This window comes from Lonchura striata, chromosome 4 (genome assembly GCF_046129695.1).
Source record: "Lonchura striata isolate bLonStr1 chromosome 4, bLonStr1.mat, whole genome shotgun sequence".
NCBI classification, from domain to species: Eukaryota; Metazoa; Chordata; class Aves; order Passeriformes; family Estrildidae; genus Lonchura; species Lonchura striata.
The window spans coordinates 51,475,517-51,502,637 of record NC_134606.1 but is presented as its reverse complement, the minus strand read 5'-3'; the positions used below and the strand labels follow the sequence as shown (position 1 = coordinate 51,502,637).

At 38.9% G+C, this 27,121-nt stretch overlaps 1 protein-coding gene across 4 annotated transcripts in view; it reads left to right on the top strand.

Moving 5' to 3' along the window:
* The window catches only part of PDLIM5 (PDZ and LIM domain 5), a 126,851-nt gene that overhangs the window by 85,623 nt on the left and 14,107 nt on the right, over positions 1–27,121 (top strand). For all 4 annotated transcript variants that reach the window (XM_077782965.1, XM_021550322.2, XM_077782963.1 and 1 more), the window contains 2 exons: positions 13,457–13,620; positions 25,224–25,398. In XM_077782965.1, coding sequence (XP_077639091.1) covers positions 13,457–13,620; positions 25,224–25,398 — 339 coding nt within the window. The remainder of the gene's footprint in view (positions 1–13,456; positions 13,621–25,223; positions 25,399–27,121) is intronic.

The window sequence follows — 27,121 nt, the reverse complement described above, 5'->3', positions numbered from 1 at the left end:
GAGAAGCAGGTATGTTCATGAGCTAACATGAGCTTAGGCAAGATGGGATGGAGGCTGATGGGCAGGTGGATGCATTCATGGTGACATTTGGTTTGAGCCGATACAGTAAAGACATGGTTGTGATGTTTTCAGCAGCAAATTCTCTTGGATCGAAATAGATGAAAAATGCGCACAGAAGATGTATGACAATACTCCTGGTGATTTTATTTTTTAAACAGAAAACCTGGGATGAAAAAGGCAGTGAAAGAAGTACTACTTGAGTAATTTGTTTTCATGTCTACCTGAAGCAGAACTTCAGTATGATTACACTTACCTGCCCCATCCATGGATGTGTTCAAGGCCAGGTTGGCTGGAGCCCTGAGCAATGTCTAGTGAAAGCTGTCCCTGCCCACAGCAGGAGGGTTGGAAGCAAATGACCTTTAAGGACCACTGTAGCTACTGTGTTCTGAGTACCAAGGAGTCTTTAAATCCTAGCTCTGCATCTGAGTCCAGGCAAAGGAAATGTAAATCTAATCTCTCTCAGGACCTATGGCTCTGAATTTTGTTATTTGGCAGCATTAATGTAAGAAGAGAGCAGCTTTAAAATGCAAAATCTGAAAAGCAGCTATATTTATGGTGGTTCAGGATGAGAGCCAAAAATACAGAAGTAGGTGGTAAGAATTTTCTGCTCAAGAAGGGCAGGAATTGGAGTAGCTTCCTCAGAGCAGTAGAGGGAAGGTTAAGCATTGGGTGTGGGAAGGAGAGCAAATTATTTGATGCAGCTGTGTAGTCTGGATTCTCCCCTGAACTGAGTGGTCATCAATGTAGCAGCTATAGCTGATGTTTATATTTTGTTACTGAGCAGATGCTGCTGCATTTACAATGTTCTTTTGAGTGGGAAATACAGCAAATCTGATCTTCAAACCTGTTTTCTAGTAAAATGGTGCTTAATGGAAATCTACATGGAGCAATTAATGAGTTCCATTCAGGCTTTTAGTAAAGCAAAATTGGGCCATCCAAAGGTGAATAGACTCATTCTTGCTGCTGAAGCCTTGCATTTGTTGTCAAGGACTGGCATATGTCCTTATTTTCCAAATGGGCTCCATCTTTTCTTGGCTGAAGCTCTGTAAATTATACCACCTGCTACTTAACCACCAAGATGGAGAAAGCTTGCTGTGAAAAGTATCAATAATCTGGATTTGATTTCTTGATTCTTATAAGGTAGACTTCATAATGCTTTTTTTATTGTAGTTTTAGCTCTTTATTGAAAGTCTTAAATAGTTTTATGTCTGTATAACCAACTGCTGTATGTTATAGGGTATTATTACTCTATTTCATATATGCAATGTCCTCCTGTAAGTTTAACAGTGAAATATTTAAGAGCAATTACAACCTTTCCAGAAAGTTGCAAAAAGTCATCTCAAGAAGTAATCCTGGCAGCATTAGACCATGTAAACCACAGAATCTGGCACTTCCAGAGAAAGTGTATAACTAATATAAAACAGATGCGATGCCAGCAGGTCTTTAGATTGTATTTTATAGACATGCTTTTTACAGTCATGCAGGCCTACTTTTATATTTTCTTTTAATGGAATTATTCCTGATATAAATACAAAGACTTAGTAATAACTAATAATAGGTGTTAGTCCTGATTTTTGTTGCACTTATATGTGGACAGCCAGGAACATTCTCTGCAGAAATTATAGTCTAGGAGAAGAGGAGGTCTCAGACTGAGTGTACTAAAACTAAAACCAGAGTTTTTATGGTTGTTTTGGTGTGATGACAAGCAAGAGGAAGTAAAATATGGGGGAGAAATACTGCTCTCTTGTGGTGAAAGATACTTGTCCTGCTTTCTTTTATTATATAGAACTTCTGTTTGAGAACCTTTTGGAAGTCATAGGCAAGTGTGCACCTCATCTTCACTTTGATAATTCAGTTTTTAAATGCCATTAGCTGAGTAGCCTCAGTGTCTGAAGTGTCATCTTCTGACACTAGGTAGTTTCTTGTATACTGATTGTGCTCTTGTTCAAGTTTATTATCTTTTAAGTAACTACCCAAATAGTTTGGTTTTGTGGTTAGACAAGGACTCGAGCTTCAGCTGTAAAAATGCCTCCAAAAATTGTTTTCAGCATGGTGGGATTCCCAGGGCATGAGTATTTGGCTCCTACAGAAGGAGGTTAAAGAGCCCTTGTCTGTTATTCACTTTTCTTACAAAAGATGCAAGAATACCAGCTAGAAAGAGTTGTTCATTACTCTTCTGTATTTTTGATGAAGTGAGAAATTTCTTCTCTGTACATTATCTCATTATAATTACTTATGAAATTAACATCAACTAGGAAGACAACTGTGCCTGCTCCAGAAGCAGCAAGCTCTTTGCCGGAGGATGAAGCATCTCCTGTCCCCAAGACGTGTGCTGTGGCCACACAGACCACCGAGTTCCCCCTGCCTGCTGACCCAGCTGGGGGGCTGCCTTCTCCTGCCTTGCATGTGGGAACAGCCCTCGGGCTGCCTCCTGCCCTTGCCAGGTACATCAGAGCCATCTGTGTTAGAAAGGTGCAGTTGGAAACTGTAATTTTGCACACATTGAGCCACGGAGTGGTTTGGTTTGGAAGGGACCTTAAGGATCATTTAATTCAAGTGCTCCTGCCATAGGCAGGGACACCTCCCACTAGACCAGATTGCTCAGGGTCCCATCCAACCTGGTGGCGAACATTTCCAGGGTTGGGTTGTCTACAGCTTCTCTGGGCAACGTTTTCCAGTTCCTCACCATCCTCACAGTGAAGAATTCCTTCCTAATACCTTATCTCTCTCCTCTTTTGATTTAAAGCCACACAGTTTCACCTGATTTTTTTTTTTATGATGATGCTATTATGCTGGAGCAGCTTAAAGATTTCCTGACCCTCATAGTGCTCTGGCAATTTATATAATAATTAGAAATTGAAGCAGCTTTTAGGCAAAAGTTCTAAAAATAATTTAAAAGTTAAAGCAGCCTTTTGATGGAGAAGGAAAAGCAGTCATGGTAGGAGATTCAGCTGTGTTTTGTTGGCAGAAGTTGGTGACATGAGAATATAGTCACCCTTGTTACAAAATGTGTGTTTTTAAATTGTCCAGTAGTCTAAAGTTTTTGGAGAAGAATACAAGCTTTAACTTGTGTAGTGATGGAACATCCAGTCTTTATCAACAGGTAAAGTGCTTCCCTCAGTAAAAAATACTACAGGATACCTGAAAAAACCATACCTGTTTTGTTTGTTTATGGATAAGGATGGATCTAGGAAAAAAAAATTAAATGAGCTTTAGTAGTACTGCCAGAGGCGAAATAAGTGTTTGGTTAATGACGCCTCTTCTCTTGCTGCTTTTGAGTAGGAATGAAGGATCTCTGCCTACTTGCAAAACAAATTCTTTCAATAAAATCTCAAACTTTCAGTCTAAATCATCTGTAAGACACAAAAGCTGAATCTTTTAGGACGCATCTACAACAGACTGTTAGGTGTAAGCAAAATGCAGTGTTTTTTCATTTAAATCTGGGAAATGGTATCTAGTTCTGTAGGTATTTAGAGTGTTTTGTCCCTCTTTGTAGTTATTTTTAAAAACACACAGCAATTTGGTGGATAATCTTGAAATACTGAAATAAGAACACAAACTACAGGTTAGAAATTGTAGGAGTTAGAAATGGTAGGAGTTATTTTGGAGTCAGTCTGGTTTTTTCACTTTTTTTTTGTCTGTTCAAATTCATTTCCACCTGTAAAATAAGTTGAGAAAATTAAAAGGGGTTTACACACTGAATTTGGTAAGGTTTGCTAAAAGTGGGCCTGTGGAAGTTATATCATTAAATATTCCAGTTTTCTAACTTTACTGTTTATTATGAAAAAGAGGACAAGATAAATGATCTTCAGGGCTAATTCTGTCCACACCATGGAGACTTACATGGATCCATGTGGAGAGTTATGGGCCCTGGTTCCGTGGGAATGACCCAGGCATGCCAGGCAGAGTCTATGATGAGGAATTTAAAGGCTGATAGATGCTAAATGCTCTCTTGATGAGGGAATAGTTTTATTTGTGGGTGAAATCAAAATTGCTGTTCTCTATATTAGTATTCAAGTCTCTCACACACTGCCTGATGTCTCTGTGAGCTGGAAACTTCCACAACTCTCCAGTGGTTAATGTGGTTTGGTGTTGTACTGTGTCTCTGTAAATTTTTCCTACTTTCTCTGTTTTCTCCTGCATTGTCTCAAAGCTTCTGCGCTGCAAAAGTAATGCTGGAAGATCCTGTGGGAAATCTGCCGATCCTTGGACCCTCTCCTCCTCCAGCTCTTTCTTCTTTTGAGCAGAGATCAAAAATTAAGAGCATGGCTGCTGCTGCAGTGTCTGCTGCTATTGCTGTCCGGGCCAGGTAGACATCAGCTTCAAAAGGAAAGTTTTATAGGTTGGTTTAAGGAGGTTCCAGTTCACACAAGAATAATTGGTCCTTGGCAGGGTTGTGAAATCAGTCGGTTCTGTCACAATAGTGGGCAAGTCATTAGAATGTGTCCATAGCTCCCATGCCCTATTTATAGCTTAGCTGCTCTGAACCTTGGTGAGTAATTCTACCATTTTGTTCCTCATGATACCTGTTTTACAGTTCAGTTAGTAAGTTAACTGTAAATAACACTTGTGTTACATGAGTGACAAAGAATAATCTGTAACTTTGAGGAACTTTTTGATTATTGAAAACAATAGCTTGCTGAGTTCCGTCTAAATCTTTACTGCTTTGCTTTTTATAAAGGCTTGCTTAGAGCCTTTATAAAACTTTGGTAAGTTTTTCAATCATCCATTCCTATCAGTAAAATACTTTTTAATAGGTAATAATACCCATATCTTTGTATTTCTAAATTACATAGATGTTCTAAGGTGCAGATAAATTATGTGCATTAGAAAGCATACACAAAATCAGAAAAATAAAAAATATAAAAAAGTTTTCTCGTTACTTTTTATTTTACTTTATTGATGGTAAAAACACATGAGAAATATGCTTCTCACACCTTAGTGGGTTGTCTTGTGCCTCCCCTGAATTGTGCAGCCTCCACTTTGTGGGCTGCTTGTTTAGACATAATTCCTGCATCAGTTTTCCTGTGTTCAATTTCTCCAGATAGGCTTTTTATAAGGGATTTTGGGTTGTCAGTGGTCCCAGCCATCCTGAACTTTGTGTGGTCACCTCATTTGATAATGGGGTCTTTTTACACACTTGCTAGACTCTACGAGCCTAGTGCCTACTGCTCACTGCTGGATGCCCTGCTCATCACGCCTGTCGCAAAGCCTCCTCTGCCGGCCACTGCACCCTCCAGGAAGTCCACAAGTGCTCTGGAGTTGCCAAAGAGCAAGAGGTATTGTCCAGGTGTAGTGTGTGGTTGGCACTTAGGACTAGCAGGGAACTGGCTACTCCTTCAAAGCACATTTCTGTTGTCTGCATGCTTGTGCCTGTCCTGGTCTTTGACATGAGGTCACCTGCTCCAAACCCTGCTGATCTCAGCTCTTTGCACACCTGGACTAATGTGTGCACTCTGGGCCTGATGATGGTGTTTGTGCAAGTCCACCACACTAAAGCAGAGGTTTCGTCTCCTCACTGGCTTCAAGTGTCCTCTAATATGCACGGTGGTGCTTGTGCTATGTCCTGAGCCTCTGAGGGGAGGCAGTGTCACTCTACAGAGGCAGCTGAAGAAGAAACAAGAGATCCTGGCTTGAAACTTCTCTGTGGGTGAATTATTTTCCACAGTTCCTTGAGCAACTAAGCGTCACGTTAACTTATTTTTTTGAAGCTCAGTTTGAATGTATAAAATCAAATAACTGGCATGCAGGCCAGCAAGTGACTGTTTTAAAAATTATTTGCTGTCTAGGCCCTTTGTTCCAGCGCTGATTCTGTTCAGTGCACAGGACTGTTTGTTCTCCTTTCCTGACCACAGCGATGTTAACGCCTGCTTCAGCAGAAAGCTGCTTTTATGACTTCAGGAGTCTGCTTGGTTATTTTACAGGGTAGTGTGTATTAAATTGTGCTAAGGAAGAAATAATCTGAGTTTTATTGTACCTATTTATATTTTTACAGAGTTAGACCCTTCTAGAGATAAGGCCCTTCTAGAGATAAGTAGAGCTGAGATCCACTTGATGTAGAAACTTGTGTTGAGTAACAACTATTAGTTCTTTTTCTTCTATTTCATGGCTTCCAAGGTGACCTCAGTCTCTAGAGAAGGTTAAAGTAGCCCTAACCTCAGGAAGGGGAAATAGTAGTTTATAAGACAGAAATCACCTTTATTTGTATCAAAATTTATCATTTGTAGCATATCCACTTGAAAAAGATAAAAAAGGAACATTAACAGAATTGTGGTGATATAATACAACTTAAAATACCAATTTCATTTTTGCCACTGAATGATCTTACTAGGAAACTTTTATGTATGCATTGAAAGAGAAAACTTCTTGAGGAGTTCTGATACCTGTCTGTGCATTACAGGTAAAGCCCAAGCCATGCCATCAGCAGGACTTTATTCTTTAACTGTGGTGTTTGTTTGGTGATACTTTAGTTGAGTGAAAAAAATTCTCTTGTTTTTTTCCTTCACTCATTAATGTGCATTGTTTTTGGCAAGTGAAAGTAGATTATTACATTAATGGAAACTTTCTCCTTCCCGAATCTGTAACTGGCTTTCTGTTTGTCCACTGTTTGCTCACTGTGTTAAAGATTTCTTTTTGGAGATGCATTTAGTATTGGGATTCCCAGAGTGTCTCCATTCAGTTGCTGTCCATTACAAGTACATGGGGCTGAGTGTTGGAAAAGGCAGGAAACAACAGAGAACTGGTTTCATTCTTCCACAGCTGAAGTTCAGTTATGGAGGGGCTTAATCTGTTTTTTCTCTTCCAACTGACAGAGCTGGAGAGAGATGTGCCAGGGAGCCAGAAGGTACACTAGGAGTACAAAGATCATATAAGCCTGCCCAAAAGACTGTATCAGTATTTGATATAGTAAGATTGAGGTTGAATGGCTTGAAATAAACATCCATGGATTTTTAGGGTGTTTTAAAGGTAACCTTTAAACTTGGGAAAAGTGAATTTTCTCTTAAGTCGTTGCAATAGGCAGGATATCCCGGTTATTCAGGTTACTGCCACAAGGCTGTAGCAAAAGGTGATAAAGGAAGCAGATGATTTCCAGGCTGTTAAGGACATTCCAAACAGGATATGACCTAAAATTTGGGACACATGATTCAGCAGTATAGTTAGTCTGAGAACACTCTGCATAAAACTGCATTGTAAAAAGGATTTTTCCAGGAATAACTGGCATTGTCCTGAAGACAGCATACAACAAATTAGGGTAATGATTTGTGGTTTCCATGTTACCATCCATATCAACAGTCCTGAGCTGCTGCACTGGTAAGGAAGGAGAGGTTACTAGTAGATGGAGCCAAAGAAATTAAGCTTTGTGCTGTCTTGTCCTGTTGAATAAAGGACCACAGCCTTAGCTTTATGGCTCGAGAAACATATAGGAAAAGGAGATAAAAGAAGATAAATGTAGTGTCATTAACTACATATTGTTATTGAATTTCAGCAAAGATCAAGCAAAACTAATCAATTATGTCAGAAAAAAAATAGATTTGAGAGAAATGTACCCATTGAGTGTGAAACTAGGTATTAAAATGTCTTTGCATTACAATCTATCTGGTGACATACTGTGATATGTAAACAAATGTAATGCTTAAAAGTTGTTTTAAATGTCAGCTCACTTCATTCCACAATAAAATAGTTGATAAGAAAGGAGAGCTGAAATTTTACATCCCATAACTAAAGAGAAAACTATACAGCAGAATGCAGTAGACTAATTAGTTCAAATAGAACTAGTTCTGTTTGGCTCAACCAAGAAAGCCAAGTAAATAAACTGATTTGGATTTTTTTGGCTCTTTTATATCTTTTATAACTTTAATGAAAAGGTAATGAATCTATTTTACCAAGGTACCTTAGGCTTCTTTGCATTATCTCTGGGGACAAACTCAGGAAGGTTATAGCTATAACAAAAGTAGGGTGTTGATTCTCTTCTGCAGTAAGGTTCCTTCAGAAGTATTTCCCTTTTATCCCTCTCATTTCACTGACTCTGCTCCAAAAAACTGGCTGTGTTAAACTGCTTTGTACTGGGTAGCTGCCAGAGTGCTTGACCTTTTTCTGACTTAGTAACTGGCCTGAAGTGGTGGTGAGCATCCACACGTTTTCTTCCCCACCAGACTCCTCTGTAATGGGCTTTTTTTGGGGTATGTAACAGCTATGCAGTCTTGCACTAAGCTTATGTGTTTCATCCTAATGGCAACAGGGATGGCCTTGAGTTTATGGGGCTTGCATGTTTTCTAACAGACAACACATATGCAGCACAGGAAATGATGTATTTAATGTCTTGCATGACCAAGAATTAGAGCTCTGCCTTAAAATTAAATCTCAAGGCAGAAACACTGAGAAATTTTGGGAAACACTAGCAAGAATGGGTGTTGACAGTCCTTTTGTTTTTGGCATGGATTTTGGTTTATCTTCCTGATACTATGCTACATTCAATTTCTTTAAAAAAATTGTAGTCTCACCTTGTGAGATGAGCACTGGTGTTAACCCTGAGAGAATACTTACTCTGAAAGGTGCTTTATTTCTGTGTATAGAGCACTGCTTACAGAGGGGTTGCATACTCCCTCCCTGTAATTTGATGCAGAAATACCTCCACCCAGATGATTTTTTCTGCTCCTTTTTTCTGTTACTTTATTTTGCTTTTATTCTTTCTAGCAAGATATTGGAGCACTGTTAGGTTAAGACAAAATGTAAACACACACCATGGGCTTGTTGTAGAGACAAGGTTAGCACTCGGTGCTTCTTGTCTTCTGTTTCTCTATTGTTATACCAGAAAACCCTTGCAAAAAGCCATCTGTATTTCCCTTTTTCATGGAGTTTTGTCATCATTCTCATACCTGCCTTTTTCTGGTTTCCTATAAATATTTTTTCAGCTATTGTGTATTTTGATACTGGATAATATATAACACATGGTTTATATGACAAACAACTGAGACCTGAGATCCAAGTCACAGCATTTCTGGCTATCTGGAGAAAGCATTTACAAACTGTCCCTTAGATACTACATTGCCTGTCCTGTCAGCAGATTTCCTCACACCACAGGGGGACTTGTGCCTTCCACAGTTGTTCTGGACAACAGAGCAAGTTAGTTTAACAAGCTACTTAAACCATCATTTATAGCCACAGAACTATTAGTAAAATACTGATGTACCAGACCAAGCTCTGGGCTCAACTGATAATTTCTACAGATGGATAACCAATATCTTGGGCTTGCATGAGGAGAAAGTCCAGCCAAATCCCTTCAACCTGTTTGGGAAAGTCCAAGTGACTTAGTCCTTGTTATCACTTTAGTGCTCTTAGAAGTTACATGACAGCAAGCTCAAATCCTTTTCAGTTATTTAGCAGGTCCTCCTTTGGCTGATAACAGCATCTCCATTATTAGCTTCTTTAAAGTTTGTGTGAAGAAATTCTGGACAGCATTATATAGGAGTTGCCATGGAAGGATGGAGGAAGGTTTAGGCATCTATAGCTCCAGACTATGTGTTTTTCTTCTCTGGTTTTGTGGTTTTTTTTTTTTTTTTTTTTTTTTTTTTTTTTTTTTTTTTTTTGTGTTTTGTTTTCTTGGGGTTTGGTTGGTTGGTTTTTTGTGGGTTTGGGGTTTTTAAGGGAGGAAGAAGCATCAAAACCTCTAAATACATTCAGAAGGATTTTCCAGTGCAAATTTCTTAAAATTCCTCTGAAATGCATTCAGCCTAGTCTCCGAAAAACTGGTGCTTGTGCTTATATCAAGTGTGACTTGGACCCACTTCCACGCAGGAGGAGGAATTACTACTTGCTTTTTCTAGTTCTTTTTCCCCAGTTTCCACAGTGCTTTTGTTGACCAGGAGACAGGGTAAGTCTAAGGAGCCTTTTGTGAGCTCTGAATAAAGTTTGCACTGGAACGTTGTGTGTCCCCCTCAAGCCTCCTGACTGGCTCTCCAGAAATCTGTTTGTTTTCCATACACACACTTCCTTAGATAAAATAAAGCTGCACTGTGTGGTAGGAGCTGTTCTCCATGGAATTTCAGGCATGTCTGTTAACTATAAGCTAGCATATGTAAAAAATAGAGAGGTGTCTTTGGCTTGCTTCTTTGCCAGACATTTTTCTTGGGCTGTTTTTGCAATCTGTTTCCGTTGCAACACGCTTCCAGAATTATTTTGATTAATCTTCCCATAGTTTATTAATCTAACTTCTCATGGGTTTTCAGGACACAAGACTGAGTCTGACAGACTCATATTTCACCGTTCCTTGGTTCTTGCAGCGTTAAAACCCCTTGCCCAAAGCAGAGCATTCACAGCTTGCAGGAAATGTTAGCTTGCAGGGATGAGCATTGTGTTTGCATTAGTTTTTATCTTGGAAAACTTTGATTTTTACTGTAAGTATTCATCAGGTGGAGAAGGAGGAGTTCAAGGGTTATGGAACAGAGTTAAAATGTGAATGCTAGAGGCAGAAGGTAGGTGTGTCATTAATAATATTACAAGTGTTCTGACATGGAAATATTCTTGACCTGAAGCTGACCTATGAGTGTCAGCTTGGAAGTCTGAGAAAGTACTTACGCAGAGCTTGGTAAATACATAAGGTTTATCGTTCCTCCCCCAGCTTCCCAGTGGTGACACTGAAAAGCAGGTGGGAGCTCTCTTCCATAATATATTTATTTTCTTAAATTTTGGCATATTATTTTTTTGTCCCTTTAAATACTGTATTTTCTAGATGGTGAAACTTGGGTGATCACTGTTCAATACCCTAGTGAGTTGTGAAATAGTAGTGGGACTAATTGTGGGCATTGTGCAGTCACTTGTAGAAGATAAGTGCACTTCTGGAAAATCTATCACTGTATTTGTAAAGCTGGATAACAATAACTAGAGTTTGAGTGTTTCTCAGTGTAGAAAAATGTGAAGTAAAGTGTTGAGGAATTAACTTTGCAGCATGAATATTAAGTTCAGTGTTTAAAAGGTTGAACCTCTTACGAGGGAGATGCTGCTGAGCATGCAGTGCATCTTTGAAAGTGAGACAAAGATGGATCTGTCTTTCTGTGCACTTCCAGCCAACTGATTGGAAGCTGTAATTCCAGAAAAATGGTGCATTATTTCATGCTGCCTGCCATAGGTAGGCAGTACGGCACAGTAGAGACTTGCCAAGCTGCAGTAGCAGCCTGCCTGTTAAATTAACAGGCTTGAGTTTCTTCAATTTTTGCTTTGAAGAATCAGACATGCAATACAATGGGTGTCCAAGATCATCAGAAATTTTGCCCTGAGGCCAGTAGCATCCTCTCTGTCTAAGTGATGGCTTCAGGCTTTTCCCTTAGGAAGCTTCTTGCTTGAGGTTCCTGGCACATAAACTTCCAGAGGTGATAAAAAACTATCAGAGGTAGCTTGTACCTGGGTTTATAATTGTCTTTTAGTTTGGGATCATTAGGATTTCACCTAATTTCTAAATGAAAGCCTTAGTGTCTCCAACATTCTGTTGCTTCAGGAACTGGCATGCCATGTCATTCATAAGCCTTAGAGTTCAACCACAAAAATGGCAATGGTAGAGCTCCCAATCAGCATTGCAATGAGCCTTGTGGCCCTCCCTCAGAGTCTGCTTCCTTGCCATCTTCTCCCTGGAGGGAACCTTTTCTGTTTGTCTGAAATCCATTTTTGCTTGTCGAGTAGCCTCTGCTGTAAAACATAGCTGCTTAGTCAGCAGGATTTTCTTATTTCTGACTGATGTTTGGTATTATTTATGACTAACATGTTCCAAACAAAGGCAGCAAAGAGGTGCTAGACTTGAAAAGTTACTTAACAAGCAGTAATGAGCCTCTTGGATGGAGAAGAAGGAAACTTTCTTTTTTTAGCACCAACAGTGTTAACAAGGAATTGTGAAAGTTGCAGTGGGACTCTGGCCTGGAATACGTTTGATGGGTTGCATGTCAAATATATTCAACAGAACAGAAGGATGGTTCTTCAATAATGAAGTTGCAGACATGCACTTTTTTCATTGTGAAAGCCAATCATAAACTACTGTGTCATTGTCAACCACTGCTGCTACTTCACATCAGAGTGTACTTACCTCTCGTTCCTTTTTCAGTCTGCATTATTAACACTTTTATGCCCTGTATCTCCACTGCCTCAAAATCTACCTGTAATAAAGACTTGGAACATGAGTCTCAAAGGAGTCTAATGTGCATCTTCAATGTCTCCATTTGAGCTACACGAATGTCTTTAAATATCTTTTCAACATTTGAAGATAATGGAATGCAAAGTCTCAGTTTGTGCTTCTCTGGGCTCGTGCCCACTGCATACAGCAAATCCACCAGTGCTGGTTCAGCACAGCCACTGCTGTTACCAAAACCCTGCAATTGCCATAGCTGTTACTCATTAAACTGAGAATTCAGATTTATTCTCCAAACTGTGAATAACTTTTTTATCCCTTACCTGGAAGAAGATTCTGAATGCATTAATTATTTACCCTGTAAATCTAGAGACAACAAAAAGAAAATCAAGGTCATGAACCTGTGTTTTGGCCTCATGGTGTGTTCAAGTTGTTGCATGTCATACGGGCAAGGCAATACTGTGCATGTGCAACATTTGTAAAGTAAAAATAGCTTGTGGATTTTTACTTTACAAACTTGGCACAATCTGTAATTCTGGGAATGACCCTGGTGAAAATACACATGGTGCACATGTGCTATAAATTTGTTTTTCTTTAATAGAGGAAAGAATACAAGGCTTCTAGTGTGTTATCGATGGGTTTCTAAATTGTGCAAAATATGTTTTGGAATGGTATTTCACATATATATGTGGCTGTATTTCACAATGTTGTTAATTTCCTGGTTTTCATGTACAATTTGTTTTGCAAATGACCTTTATTAGTAATTACTCCTCTACTTTGACTGTTTTAAATAAAAATATTTATTTTCAGCTTCCCAAAGGCAAGAGAGAAATTAAAAATTTTCTTGCTATCGGTGTAATTAGTGGCTACTTGCACTCCTTGTGGATTGTGATTGAGTTCAGTTTTCATCATGTGTGTTTTTAAAGAGCTAAAAGAGTTCTGCCAACCCTTAAAATATAAAAGCAGCTGCAAAGTACTCTAAAGAGGCAATATAAAATATTGTGCATGTTTTTTTAAGGACTAAAGAAACTTACAACTCTTTTAAAATGAAAATTTGTGAAGGGGCTTAGTTGAATATATTGACTTTTGGCAGACCTTACTCAAATGTCCAGTTCTTAGAAAGCAGCTTCAGTGTGTAACTACCACAGCATTGTTGGTGATGACAGACTAGTGGGTGCTGCATTGTTGCAGTAGGGTGAGGGAATGTCACTCCACATCTCCATTTCACAAGTTCTCCTGTTCTAGCAAGAGGCATTTATTTACTTTTCTCTCATTTCTGAACAGTGATTCCCTGGAAGCTTCCCAGCCTGCTCCGGTGAGGAGCGTACCTGCCTGCCAGGACAACATGGATGTGAGACCTGCTCCTGCCAACACCACACCTGCCGCAGTCCTCAAGCCAGCAGCACCCCTGGGTTCTGCCAAGGGCTGGCAGCCTCCAAACCAAGCAGGTAACTTCCAGAGAGGCTTTTCTTCTTCACCTAAAGGCCTTTGGATGACTCAGGAAAACAAACTTCACCTTGGGTGTAAAAATGATAGGCTTCAAATGGCTGTTGGTGGGTATTGAGAACAGGCAAGTTTGCTTGGAAAAGAGAAGAAAAACCAATTTGTCCATTTTAGTAAACCAGTAGCTCTTTGTAAGTAGCCTCATAAGATGTAATTGGTCTCACAAACAAGCAAAATCAGTTGCCTCACACCTCTATTAAAAACATTTATACCAACCAATACAGTTTCATCTTGGTCCTTCCCATGATTCCCATGCTATTTCAGGTAGGAATATCAACATAGGTTGATATTATCCATATACATGTGTTTTTCAAGTGATCTTTTCAGAAGTACTAATTAACTGAAAAAAAAAAAGCTGAAGCATTAGCGTGTTTATGTATTTGACATCTGTAGGTTTTATTTGAGCAGGGTGCCAGATTATTGTGTAGGTTTGAGTTACAGGATCTCTGTAAAAGTTCTTACGAGGACAATTCACATAGCCACTACCTTTGAAAGAACTTTGGTGATTTGTAACCCTTTGAACCCACACCAGAATGTCTTATATCTGGAAAGCATTCTGTTTTCTTTATGAGCACTCCTATGTTATTAGATAATACAGATACGTTTGTATGTGTAACTGTGTACTTAGGTTGGCATAGAATTACATGCAGTAGTTACTTGGGGTAATTTTTTAAGCTGAATCGGTCTTTGGTGCTGAATTAAATTTGTGTAGGAATTTCAAAGGATCTGGGAAATCTGCATTATTAATTAAGCTGTAGCTTCAGATTTTTCTTGCTATTATGAGATGAGTGGTCTTGATGACAGGATCATTTGTGCTAAATAGCTCTATTTGTTTGGTTTTGTTGTAAGGGTTTTCCCTCTTTAGAATTATTTCCAGTCCCAAAATGGAACTATAGAAACTCTGGCACAAAAATAAAGAAAAAAACTACAGTGTTAATGATGCGTGTTTTATAATGGCTTTGGCACTTCTGACTGACTGCTGTGGTTGGTAACAAGTTGGTGTATTTTGGTTGGGCTGAGCAGTTCTGCAGGAAGCCTCAAGATGGCAATGCACTGTCGTTGCTGTACTTTCCTGGCAAACAGTGAGTGCTAATGAGGGCAAGGTAAAGACTTCTTAAAATTCAGACCCGTTTAATTCTAGCATTGCTTTACTTCTCTGAGTTAGCTAGAATTAGAAGGGAAAAAAACCTCAAAATGAACAGTAGCAACAGAAGCCCCAACACTCTTTCAAGTTAGGTTTTTGGTAGCATGTGTGCTTAAGGCAAGCTTTTGTGGGCATGTCATAATCCTGCATTTTTCTAAGTGACTGGTTGTGCTTCACGTTTGATATAACTTTCTGTCTCACTAAGTGATGAATAATTATTTAACTTGCAGTGAAACCAACCATCAATTTGGAGTTTCTGTAGTACTGTGCTCATTTTTAGGTATGTTGGTAGGTGTTTCAGTACTAAATCCTACTGCGTGCTCTAGTATTAATAGGAGTCAAATGTTCTAAATAGCATTAAGAGATTAATAAAACTACACTTGATCACTCGATGCTGTAGTGCTCTGAAAATATATACCTATGTTCTTGCATAATGTGAATTTTTTTTTTTTTTTTTTTTTTTTTTTTTTTTACACATCAGAGATACTGAGTAGGCAGGTGAGAGGGAAAGCCAGGTGGAAATTTTTGATTGTTATGTTCCAGAACAGCTCAAAGAAAGCTTAGAAAGACCATACTGGTAGAGAAGCTGGTGGAAAGAAATGGTCATGGGGAAGTCAGCTTTGTGCTGTCTTGATGAAGGGTTCTGAGATGCACTGCTTAAGTTCCAAAGAAGCAAAGCCATTACCTCTCCCCAGAAATATTGGGGTAGCCAGAAACAAAAGAGGTGTGCGAAAGAGGTATTGAAGACTCAAGTTCCCTAAAACTGGAAAGTACAGGGAAGATGTACAGGCAAGCAGCAGTGGGAATACCAACTGCCTGGGAATTAACAGGGTGGGAGGAGGTACAATATCCTAGGTGCCAGAGGAGCTCCAGTTAACATTTGCACCTTAAGAACACACAGAGTCACCCATTGCCAGAGGAAGCCGGTCTGTGCTTGTCCCCTGTAGGTGGAACAGCTTTCAGACAGGTAGAACTGTTTCAATAATTGAATGTTTTGATAAAATTAGTCAGATGTTGAAGAAAAAGAAAGACTGTAAGTGTTTAAGAGAATGCTTGGACTTTAGTTCTGTTGTTTCTTTGTGGTCTGTGAGCATAAAGTTTTCCTTAAAGTAAAATTTCCAGTGCTCCACAGGCCAAACAAAATTTGGCTTCATAGGCCATAAGCATGACAAAGTTTTAGACAAAAAAATCTCCTTTGATTTCATAGCTGAAGTCTACCTTAGGAAATAATTAGAAGGAAGATACAATCTTATGTAAATGTATATCAGTATGCTATTAATAGCAGAAATATATTGGGAGCACCATTTTTTAGCTCTGAATCACTCACCCTTCTAATGAATATTGTTCATAACACCAAGTTGTTTCCAAAGCAAAACAGGCATGTCACAGGATTTTGTTTGTACCTGGGGAAGCTGTAAGATGCTGATTGATGGTGTGGCATGAAGATTACCAGTGATTTTATTAAGTTGTCTGACTTTAGAGGTCTGTCATTTGGGTAGACAGCATCTTTTCAATTATTAATCGGAATCTCTGTTGTATAGACCACCCAAAGACTACCTTTTTTTTTTAATAAAAGTATTATGGCTTTTTTTTTTTTTTTTTTTTTTTTTTTTTTTTTTTTAAGCTTCAGTGTAGGGGTTTGGGGTGATTTGTTGATTATTGTTATTTTTGAGATTGTGCAGAGATGCCTGAAGGTGTCAGAAGTCTGTTGTAAATGAGATATGAGCTATTTTGTGACCTGGCCACAAGATGGTTCCTAGTTGAATGGCTGAGATGGTGAACTTGGAGATGCTTCAGGGATTGGGTTTCTCTCTACAGAAGTCAGTCATGATCTGAGTGGATCTCACAATGATCTCACCTTTGGGCCTGAATTACCCTTGTTGGCTGTGAGGGCCATTCATGGAGTACCCATGAACACTGCCATGCTAGTTGCCCACTATGCTGGTAACAGAGGTTTTATTCCTCTTTGGAACAAAATCCTAATATTACAGGCTTCCTCAGTGGTTTGCTAGAGGAAATGGGAGATGGCTGCTTCATGCTTTCTTTAAAGGCATAGGTAAGAAGCTCAATAATCTTCAATTTTTCTTCTATTGTTGAAACAAGTAAAAACACACTGTCACTGTGTGTTATGTGTGCAGACTGGAATTTATAATAGTTCTCACTTCATTTTTGCTGCACTTCATTATGAAGCTCTATTCACCTACCAGAGGCAGAAGATTTTTACAAGATTATTTTAAATTCAAAAGATGAAATAACCCAGAGAGCATCCTGGCTACACTGCAGTGAGCTATATTTGGTAACTATGACTCTACACGTGTAAAGCATTGCTCTCCCTCAAGGAACCCCAAAGCACTTTCTAGTCCTGGGCAAGGACATGGTGCATGCACAGGAATGGTTTTCACTTGCCACTGCCACGCAGCCACCTCGTGGGTGACAGATGACAGCTGCTTGTCAGTGTGCTGTGACATTCCACGGCAACTTCAAAGGAAGTGAATAGCACCGTGGCAAATTGAAGCTGCCTGGGCAATCTCAGAAGGTGTAATTGCCTGGTAAGCACAGCTACACCAACTGGAGTCAGTCCAGGAGACAAACTGTTCTCAGGGAGAGTCTAGTAGGATCTGTGATGGTCAGAAGCAGTCAGGACTTCCAGTGTTACATTTCTCACATTAAATTGCCTTCTCTTTCCTGCCATCTTTCAAACCTATTGCTGGGGGTGAGCTGCTGATGCCTGGGGACTATAGGGGCTGTGTGCTGGGCACGGCACTGCCAGTCCCACACCCTGCCTTCCAGTAGAGGAGCTGGGCAGGCAGCATCCCACTTGCTTGCTGGGGTCCTGTGGGATAGCAAGGGGCCTGTGGGGAGCTGTTACAGCTGGTGGCCAGAAAGGCTGGTTTGCTTCTTGGAAAGAAGAGTTTCATTGCAGTCGATGCCCTTTGTTCCTCCTAGGCTTTGCAGCTGTGTTAGAAGAATGGGATGTGGAAGGTTTGTGGTAGAAGTGTTCAAAGCTGGTGTTTTAAGTGACCCTTTACTCAGATGTGCCAGTTTCCTTATTCCCAGGGTCTCTCTCAGTCTGGTATCACTGGGATATATAATCCCCTTCCAGCAGAGCTGCTAGGGAATGTCAGCATATTTTGCAATATGCACAACTGTCAGTTGCCTAATCCTGAGCAAACACATATGTTAAGCACATGATCTCTTCAGCAGAGGGAACACACTTAGAAACTGGCTGCAAGCACATAAAAAGTACTCCCCAGACAACTGTCTTTTAAAAATTCTGCTATATCCTTGAAGTTGTTTCTGTGTACTTGTTAGCCTTGAATTTACCTCCTCTGGAGTTATCCATAGCTTTCTTGCTGCATTTTCTTTTTTATATCCCATTCCTGCAATAATATTAAAATTTTAAAAGCAAAAGAAAATGGAAGCCTGTTCCTAGGTGTGACTTGGCATTGTGCTCTATTGGCAGTTGGAGTCTGTTTCATTCCTTGCTACTTATTCTGCTACTTATTTATGTAGAGAAAATGGGGTAAAAATTATATATCAAACTGTGGAGTTTGGCCATCAGGGCAAACGGTAAGGAGCTGTGGAGAGGGAGGGAGGCACCAAGATACCTTGTGTTATCACAAAATGCTTGCACTGCCAGTAAGTCCTTAATGGATTAAATACTATAAAGGGATGAACTGCAGCACTTTTTGTCCTTGTCACTCTTGTTTTTCTGTGTTTCATTTGTAATTGCACCACCTTTGTATCCGTTCTGTTGATCTTACAGGCTATACAGGGTAAGTTAAGTTGATAACTTTGGGAATATTTCTGCATGGAAAAAGCAACCAAGCTATTATGTCACCATCACCATGCTCATAAAGCTCTGGAATTTTGCTTTTAGGACACTCATACTAATTTGTTTCTTTTGTAGAACAGGAATTTAAAGGCAGGACTAATTACAGGAGCTCAAGGAGCTACTTGCCCATTGAGGGCCAAGGTCTGAATATGGGGAAGAAACTGGGTTAATACTGCTAGTCATTAAGACAAATTTTTACATTGTTATGGCCTCTGTTAAAAATAGGTCCCAAAACAGTTCCACCATTTTTCACTGAAAAAGATTTTTAAAGGTTGCTGCTCCATGATGTAGTTGCCATTCATGAAAGCAGAAAGCCTTCTCCATAAAAGTGTTTTATGACTGACAGGCCAAAATACAAAACCTTTCTGATCCTGGTTTATAGATTGTAATTAATTTTTCATGTAATCTAGATTATATATCATCATGTGACAGCAAACCACAAGAGTTTGTTCTTACAAGTTAATTAATGTGAAGTCACTTAACCAAGCAAAACCCATTGTGAAACCAGAGTAATTTATAAATGTTAGCCTTAACTTGATGGCAGTATGAAATTTTAACTCCTGTAGAGTTAGTGAAAAAATGGGTGTGTTTCTAAATCTTGAATGTTTTATCTTTAAGAAGGGGCAGATAATAGTAATGATGCAGAAATGAACTACCTGCTTTTTAGAGACAGAATGGCCCTCAGTACAAGATCTGCTGAATAGAAACTCAGCTTTTCTATTACAAACATTACCTTAGACAATTTTCTTGTGTTTTGGTTTTGCCAAATTCACGTGCTATTGCACCAAGTTGCACACCTAAATTAATTGTTTGCAGTAGTTGGACAGATGCATGTTTCTTTCTCTGGTCCTTTAAACAGAGATGCAGAGATTTTTTTGCTCTATGCTCATTTCACACACATCAAGTGGGAACATTCACTGACTCCCAAAATTTGATGTTCATTGTCTTTGATTTGTTAAAAAGTAACTTCTTGTCACACACTGACTCACTAGTCTCAGTTCCTCTCCATTAGCTAGCAGCAGCTCAGAGCAACGATGTGTCCTGTTCAGATGCACAGTGTAGGGCATCCAAGAATTATGCCTAATATTTATGCAGCAAATGAAAAAGCAGTATTCGTCTGGTAAATGCATTCTTATTGGAATTCAGTGTTAAACATCAGCTTCATGAAACTGGTAGATAATTTACATGAGACTGGACAGACATGCTCTCTGCAGGCATGGCCAAGCTGTTGAGTTCAGAAGACGAACTAAAAGCAAGGGAGGTAAAATTTTATCTGCTGAAAGCTACCAAATGGATTTCTATACTGCCACTGCAGAGAAATGCAACACTGTAGTACAGGATTTAATTTTCTCTTTCTTCTTGGGTTGCTTTTTTGATAAAAGCAATGCCAGTTGTGCCAAATTTGTGATGGTAAGTGATGTAACAAATCAGAAGGAGACAGGCTGAGCAAGCCAAAACCACCATACTCATTTTAATTAAGATGCTTTACAGCTAATTTACCCGGAGCCTTTCCAGTTGAAGGGCTGGTTACTAACACAGGAACTATTCCCTTGAGTTGCAGGGGCTGTTGAAATGGGGCCAAGGTGACACCTGTTTTGATTTTCCACGGGTGCATACAGCTTTCACTCGGTATTTGAAGACATGATAATGACTTAGTTTGTCCTGTTCTGCCTTTAATCAGCAAAAGGAGTTTAGCTCTGTGTTTTCAAGACTTCATAAGAAACAAAAAAAACAACTACAAAGTGCAGGGGTTGAATTTTGCATTTGTTTGGGTTTTTTTTCTCGCCTCGTACTTGTCCTGTAGCATTCTGCACTGAACTTGTGGGATTTTGTGTGGGCCTGGGAGTAGATGGGGTGATGCATGCAGCCAGTGCAGTGAGCTGACAGCAGAGCTTTTCAGACACGTTGCTTCATCCAGCCATCTGTTTGGTTTTGAGCAAAGGAATAGGAAGATGTCTTACACTACAGATATATTAAGAAAAGTCAGAAAATTGGACGTATGAAGCTTTATATTTTCCATTTATAATACAGTAGTTTGATTGCAGTGTATAAATCACTGAGTTTAGAACACTTCAAAATGAAGTTCTGGCACTCCCACTGCTTCAAGTAGCATTGTTATTTATAGATATTACATGAAGGCTGATGTTATGTTTAAGTGAGCGTTAAACAGTTCAGGCTGTTGTATTGTTGCTACGCACCAGAGAACCTCTGTCAAAGTGACTTTGGCACCACTGTGTATCCGCCTTTCTCCCTTTGTCTTCCAAACCTTTCAGCGGTGTTTGCAGTTATCCATGTGCTCAGCAATGGAACAACCTATTGTTAGACTAACAAGGGCAAAGTCACACCGGGATTTTTAAAAAAGGAAAAAAAAGAGGCAGTTCTTTACCCTGCCTAAAAGATTGTTAAATATTAAACTAGCCATACCAAGGAGTTCAGTGAAAGCAAACACTGTGGGTTTGCTAAACCTAAACCTAATAAAGTAGAAAGTTTATAGTCAGGTACAGAGTGTTTTTGGTTTTAGGAAAAAAAAAAAAAAACAACAATGACAATACATCAGTGTAAATCAATAGTATTTTAGAATGTTTAATTAAAAAGAGTGAAGGTGAAGTGAAGCCTACAAAACTCCAAAATTTGGTCACATGCATCTTCTCATGACTTGCAGAGAACCCAAATCTCTCTGGTACTCAGGTCAGAATAGCTCCTCCTGGAGTGTATAATTCTTATAAATTATTTATTTTATTTATTAATTGAATTTATTGATTTTAGTTTTAAATTTTCAGACCACCCACAAAAGTTGTTATTCTGTGTTCCATTTCAAGCAACAGAGGTGGCAACAGGAAATATGGGGCGTGATTGTGTCATCAGGATTGTGTCATCTCCCATTACTAATCAGTCACCATTTGCAATTAAAAATGCACATGCACCTCAACACATCCTGGATCCTGGGGCATCTATCTCCCCAGTACTCCCTGAGAACAAAGCTGCTGATCATGTGTGTAAAATATAAAAAGGAAAGTATAAAACACAAACTATGGGAGAGCTCAGACTGGTTGCCAAGAGCTGAGAGGTTTTCACTTAGATTGTGTGTAAAGATTTGTACCTACTTTGGCATTCCTCATGTGCCCTAAAATCTTCTCATTGCAAGAAAAAAAAACCCACCTGTATAATTTTTTTGGGTCTGATGTTTTGAAATCAAGAGGTCGTGTTTCAATCTGAAAATTTCCAAGGGAATAGAGAAAAGGAATGAGGGGAAGAGAATACGTGAACTTAGAGTAGCCCCTTCCTGTCTGCAGTAAAAACATCTTGTCCACTGGAGTGTTAAACTTGCTGTTGAAGTAGAAGGAATATATGGGAAATATCAGTGTTCTATCTAAACAAGCAAACAGGCCTAATATTTGAAGTTCTCTAGCTACAAGAGGAGGAATCATGTTGGGAGAAGTACTGAGAATTCATACAGATTTAAGTGGGGAATTAATAGTTAGGGGGGGTTTAAATCGAAAGCAAACCAACTAAACAAAAACGTCACCACCAACAAAAAAATGGTCTGTGGGTTGCAGGGGAAGTAATGAACCTTTGATGAAATTACTGAAGTGTTAAAGGTATGCTTGTGGCCTGTGGAAAGACAGAAGTGGCCAATAAAAGCTATCCTCCTGCTGGTGTTCAAAAGGAAATGAGTAAGATAAAAGGCTGAGGCAAATCAAGCAGTGAGGAAGGGAGAATGAACTATGATGATAAAAAGGGAAATAAATCCAGAGAACTGTAGAAGAAGGCAGTATATCAAAAAGATATTTGATATAGGTATAGATATTACAGTACTTTACTGGTGTATTTTTGACTGTACAGGACCAACAAGGTCTTAATGTGATTATCAGTAAACGGAGAACCTTGTGAGAATGCTGTGGACACAAATCGGAAGCATGGGCAGAGAGTGTCCTCAACACTAAATGCCCAGCTTGGTTTTGCTCAGGTCACAGCTCTTGCTTGGCACAGTATTAATTTGTGTGTTTCTATTATGTTTTGCTTAAAAGAGAATTTTTGTTATAACATGATGGACAATCTCCTTCTCTCACTTTTTAGTGCTTTAAATAACTTGGAAATGACTGGCAGCTTTGTAGAGAAGGTTTCTGTAGACAAATTCTTCTCCTGGCCAGTAGTAACTTTGAAGTTAGGTAGTGTTCAGAAAACCATCATTCATAAAAACAGCAGTAATGAAAGCTGTAATGTGAACAAAGAAAAGAGAGCAATTGTGATGTTTGTGCTTTTTTTTTTCCCTTAAGCAAGCAGAAACTTTTTTTAACTACGCAGTGCAAATGAGACAGCTGATATGTCTGAATGGGCTTTGGGATTCAGTAGATAACCCAAACAGAAATTAGCAATACACGACAAGCTGTGTTGCAATTTGATTTATGGCAAAAGCAGTCTGCAAACAGATTTGGGTTTAGTGTGTATTCCTGTCTCATGAAATGGGATCTGAAAATTGAAAAAACATGTGTGATGACAGAGGAAGAAAGTGCTATTAATCAACACCACTTTTGTTCATGTCTTCAAAGCTGTTCTGCCACCTTTTTCATTTTTATCTCTTCCTAGGTTTCAGCTTAGCAGGCATTTATAATCTAAAGTGAGCTACAGTAGCAGAGTGACTTGTTCAAGATCAAGTACCTCTATTCCTAAATTCTTTCTTCTCAGGAATGTTGAATGCTTCAAGAATAAAGATGTTATTTTTTCAAGATATTGCAAATTCATTAATTATACATGAAATAGAGTCTTGTTTTAAAAAAGAAAAAATAAATAAAACTAAAACAAGCAACCCTTAGGAGTTGTACTTTTTGCTACTTCAGGTTCTGAAAAGGATCCAAAAATATATCCACCTTGAAATGACCTGATATGAGAAATTTTCATAAAACAAACACTTAAAGGAAGAAAAAAGATATACGAGTATATTTCTTCTTCATACACAGAAAATGTAAGCAAAAGCAGGTATTGAGCCTGTATCAGCAGGTTAATACCAAGTTTAATTAGAGTACAAATGCATTGTTGTTAAACAGGATTTCTCTTCCAGATGTGTTAGCCTACAAGTGAGTAGAGGAGGGGGTACCCTGCTAAAGTTCAGGGTAACGTTTTGATTAAACTGTGTAGTGCTTGGCTATATTCTGTAAATAGCAAAATATTGGCATTTATGTTGGATTTTCTGTGGATTCAGTGTTGCTTAAATCTGTCTTCTCTGTGAATTAGAATGGCACTTCTCTTTCAGCAGGGAATGCAGTGTTTTGCCTGAAAAGTTCTTGCTACTTTTCTGTAGGATGGAGGCTGATCAGCATTACGTCAATGGAGATGAAGAGAAACAATTCTTAATTTTTTACCTGGAAAATATTAAAAACAAGAGAGGATGAGTAGCACAAAGATTAATAGCTCCACAAAATAGTTTTTTTGCAAAGCTTCATACTTTCAATGCCTTGACCCTGGTGTTGGTGAGCTGCATCTTTGCAGCAGCAGCATCATCCTGCACTGACCAATGTCTTGGTCGTTGCTTGGTTGTTTCCCTCTGAGTTTCCATTCGGGTCTTAATTTCATTCTTTGATTTACAAGGTTTAGCAAGGCTGCACTAAAGACAGGGCACCAAGTAAACACTCCAGTTTTTTTTTGCCTGTGGTTGCAAAGAAAGGGCTATGGAAATGTGAGCTTTTTTGAAATGTACTTGAAAAAGAAAGATACCTCCTCTTGACAGGAATATCTGCTCCCATAAACCCATGTTGTTGTAACTTGTATGTTACCAAGGTACATATATCAATAGAGGGAAAAGAAAAGCAGAGGTCTGCTTGTTTCTTCACTACCCTTTCAACAATATCATCTGTGCCTTTTGTAAATGCATTTTTCAAACTCCATAAAAGTTTGTCTGTTCTCCAGCTCTAAAACCCTGAGTACACATGGAAGTGTGTAGCTATACATTTCTGAAAATGTCAGGGTTTTATTTGTGTCATACTTTTATAAGGGGGATGTGAGCATGACCTTTGGAGTGCTTCAGATGTCAGAATCCACTGACTAGACCAGTGTTTAATTTCAATGTAGAAACAAATTTTGCTTATACTCTAGTTTAAATTCCTATACATGTTGTATTAAATGTATGTTCTTGTTTAATGTGTTAGTAATGATGTATGATCTATTGCACTCACTGTGAAATTTTTGAGTAGGTATGTCATTTTCTCCTGCCTCTGTTCATAGACTGATGTTCTTGGCTTCAGCTTTTGTATCTAAAACAAAATAATGCCTTCACAGGTTGTATATTCTCTTACCTAACTTCTTCAACATGTTAAAATTTGTCTACTACTTCTCCAAGTTAGCCAAAACCATTCTGTTTTATTTCACAGACATTTCATAAAGTATGTAGGACTTTCTTGGTAACTTACTGGGGGAGGAGGGGAAAATGAGGGATTTTTAATATGCTCCTTTAAGGTGGCAGATATACACTGGACAATGATGTTAGGCAAATGCTGTTAGTTGCTTGTGTTTCACGTTAATTTACTTGGTACCGAAAGATGGTCCTGTAAAAACTTTTGGCATTCTTTCCCCAGCTCCTGTCAGTGGATGGACATCCAACAGTATTAAATCACCTGGAACAACTGCCCCGAGTGAAAAAGCTGCAATAACACCTCAGCTAAATGAGCAAGACACGTTGGTTCAGCGGGCGGAGCATATTCCAGCGGGGAAGCGCACTCCCATGTGTGCGCACTGTAACCAGGTCATCAGGTGTGTATCTGCCTGCTGGAGGCACTCTTTGGGCTATGCAGAATTGCAGAGGGAGCTGGGATTGTTCAGCCTGGAGAAAAGGAGGCTCAGAGAGGACCTTACCCCTCTCTCCAACTGCCTGAGAAGGAGGTTGCAGTGATGTGGAGGTTGGCTCAAAAGCATCAGCAGGTTTATGGTCACATCAGCAGTCAGTAGTACTTCAACCATTCTTTTATCATTATGGAAATAATGGACGTAGCCACAAGATGTGATGGGGAGATTTAGATTGGATCTTAGGAAAAGTTTTTTCACCAGTTTGACCAGGCTGCCCAGGAAGGTCTTGGAGTCACCACCCTGAAGGTATTTAAAAGATGTGTAAATGTGGCACTTATGAACATGGCTTAGTGGTGGACTTGGCAGTGAACAGTTGAACTTTATGATCTTATGGATCTTTTCCAACATAATTGAGTCTATGATTCTGTTCATCTTGATGCCTCTCTCACAGTAGGGCTTTGTTTTGCGTTTGTGTGTTTTGATTCTTTAGTCAAAAGTGGTTTAAGGCTTCATTTTGATAATGCAGAACAGTTTTCGTGTGTGGATATTTAACAAAACTGAGAATTAAACTACTTTGGAGGAAAAATATTGCGAACTGCTAATAATCACAGTCTTACAGTCCATTTTACAGAGAACCAGAAAGCTGGATGGAATGAAATAAATGTAAGACCAAAGAAAAGTAAGCAAGTTAGTTTTCATGTATACACCCATTCCAATAGAATTGGGACTATTAGCTAGCTGGAAACTAATCAGAAAGCATAGCCTCAGAAAGACTAATGTTGATTTCTAAAGTGTTTCTAACTGAGAAGTTAATTTCTAAAGTTTCTAACTGAGAAGAAGAAAAATAACATCCACAAGTGATGTTTTAACAATTACTAGGACAGGATTGATAATAATTTCCTGTATTGCTGGATTTCAAGCTCTTTGATGGGCTCTCTGGCCTTTGGATATTATGGTAGCTATTGTCCATTACTTGTATGACATGGGTAGAAAACATTAAGCAACACAAACACAAGTTTGCCAGCAGAGATTAGGTTAAGTAAGTTCTGCTGATCCCATAAGATATCCTATTGTTAGCCAGAATTTTCTATGGAGGAAGAATTGAATCTGGGTTGCATTGTTCAGTCAGTGATTTTTGACAACTAGCCATGATTGTCTCGTTCAGGGAATTGTAATTACTTTTATTGCCAATGTGCAAATCATCCTCATTTTCATCCACCTTGCATTTTATTTTCCCTAAAATAAAAATCTTGTAGATTATTGAAAGAAATACATTCTTCAAAAGTGTTTTCTTCTTGCTTATTCAGTCATTTGTCAGGGTTTTTATTAGTATTTTTAAATTTATTTATCTATATCCCATGTTGTCGTGGACAAAATAAGAGAGCCTGCATTATGTTTCTCCAAGATTAAAAAAAGAGACTTTTATTGATGAGAAAGTTCTGAAAAATGAGGAACTCCATAAGTTGTATATTTTTAATTCATTATAATAGAAAATCAGCCTTTCCACTATGGGTTTTTGTAGCCTCTTGATCTCTGGTTTGGATTCTACGTCAGAACCAGCCAATGCAAATCACTTGATCTTTAGAGGTGAACTGAGTCCAGCTTGTTTGCTTCCATGGGATTTCTGTTGTGGTAGTTCACTACCAGTTCAGTTAGCACTGCCCTGAGTTTACAAGACTCTTTACTAATG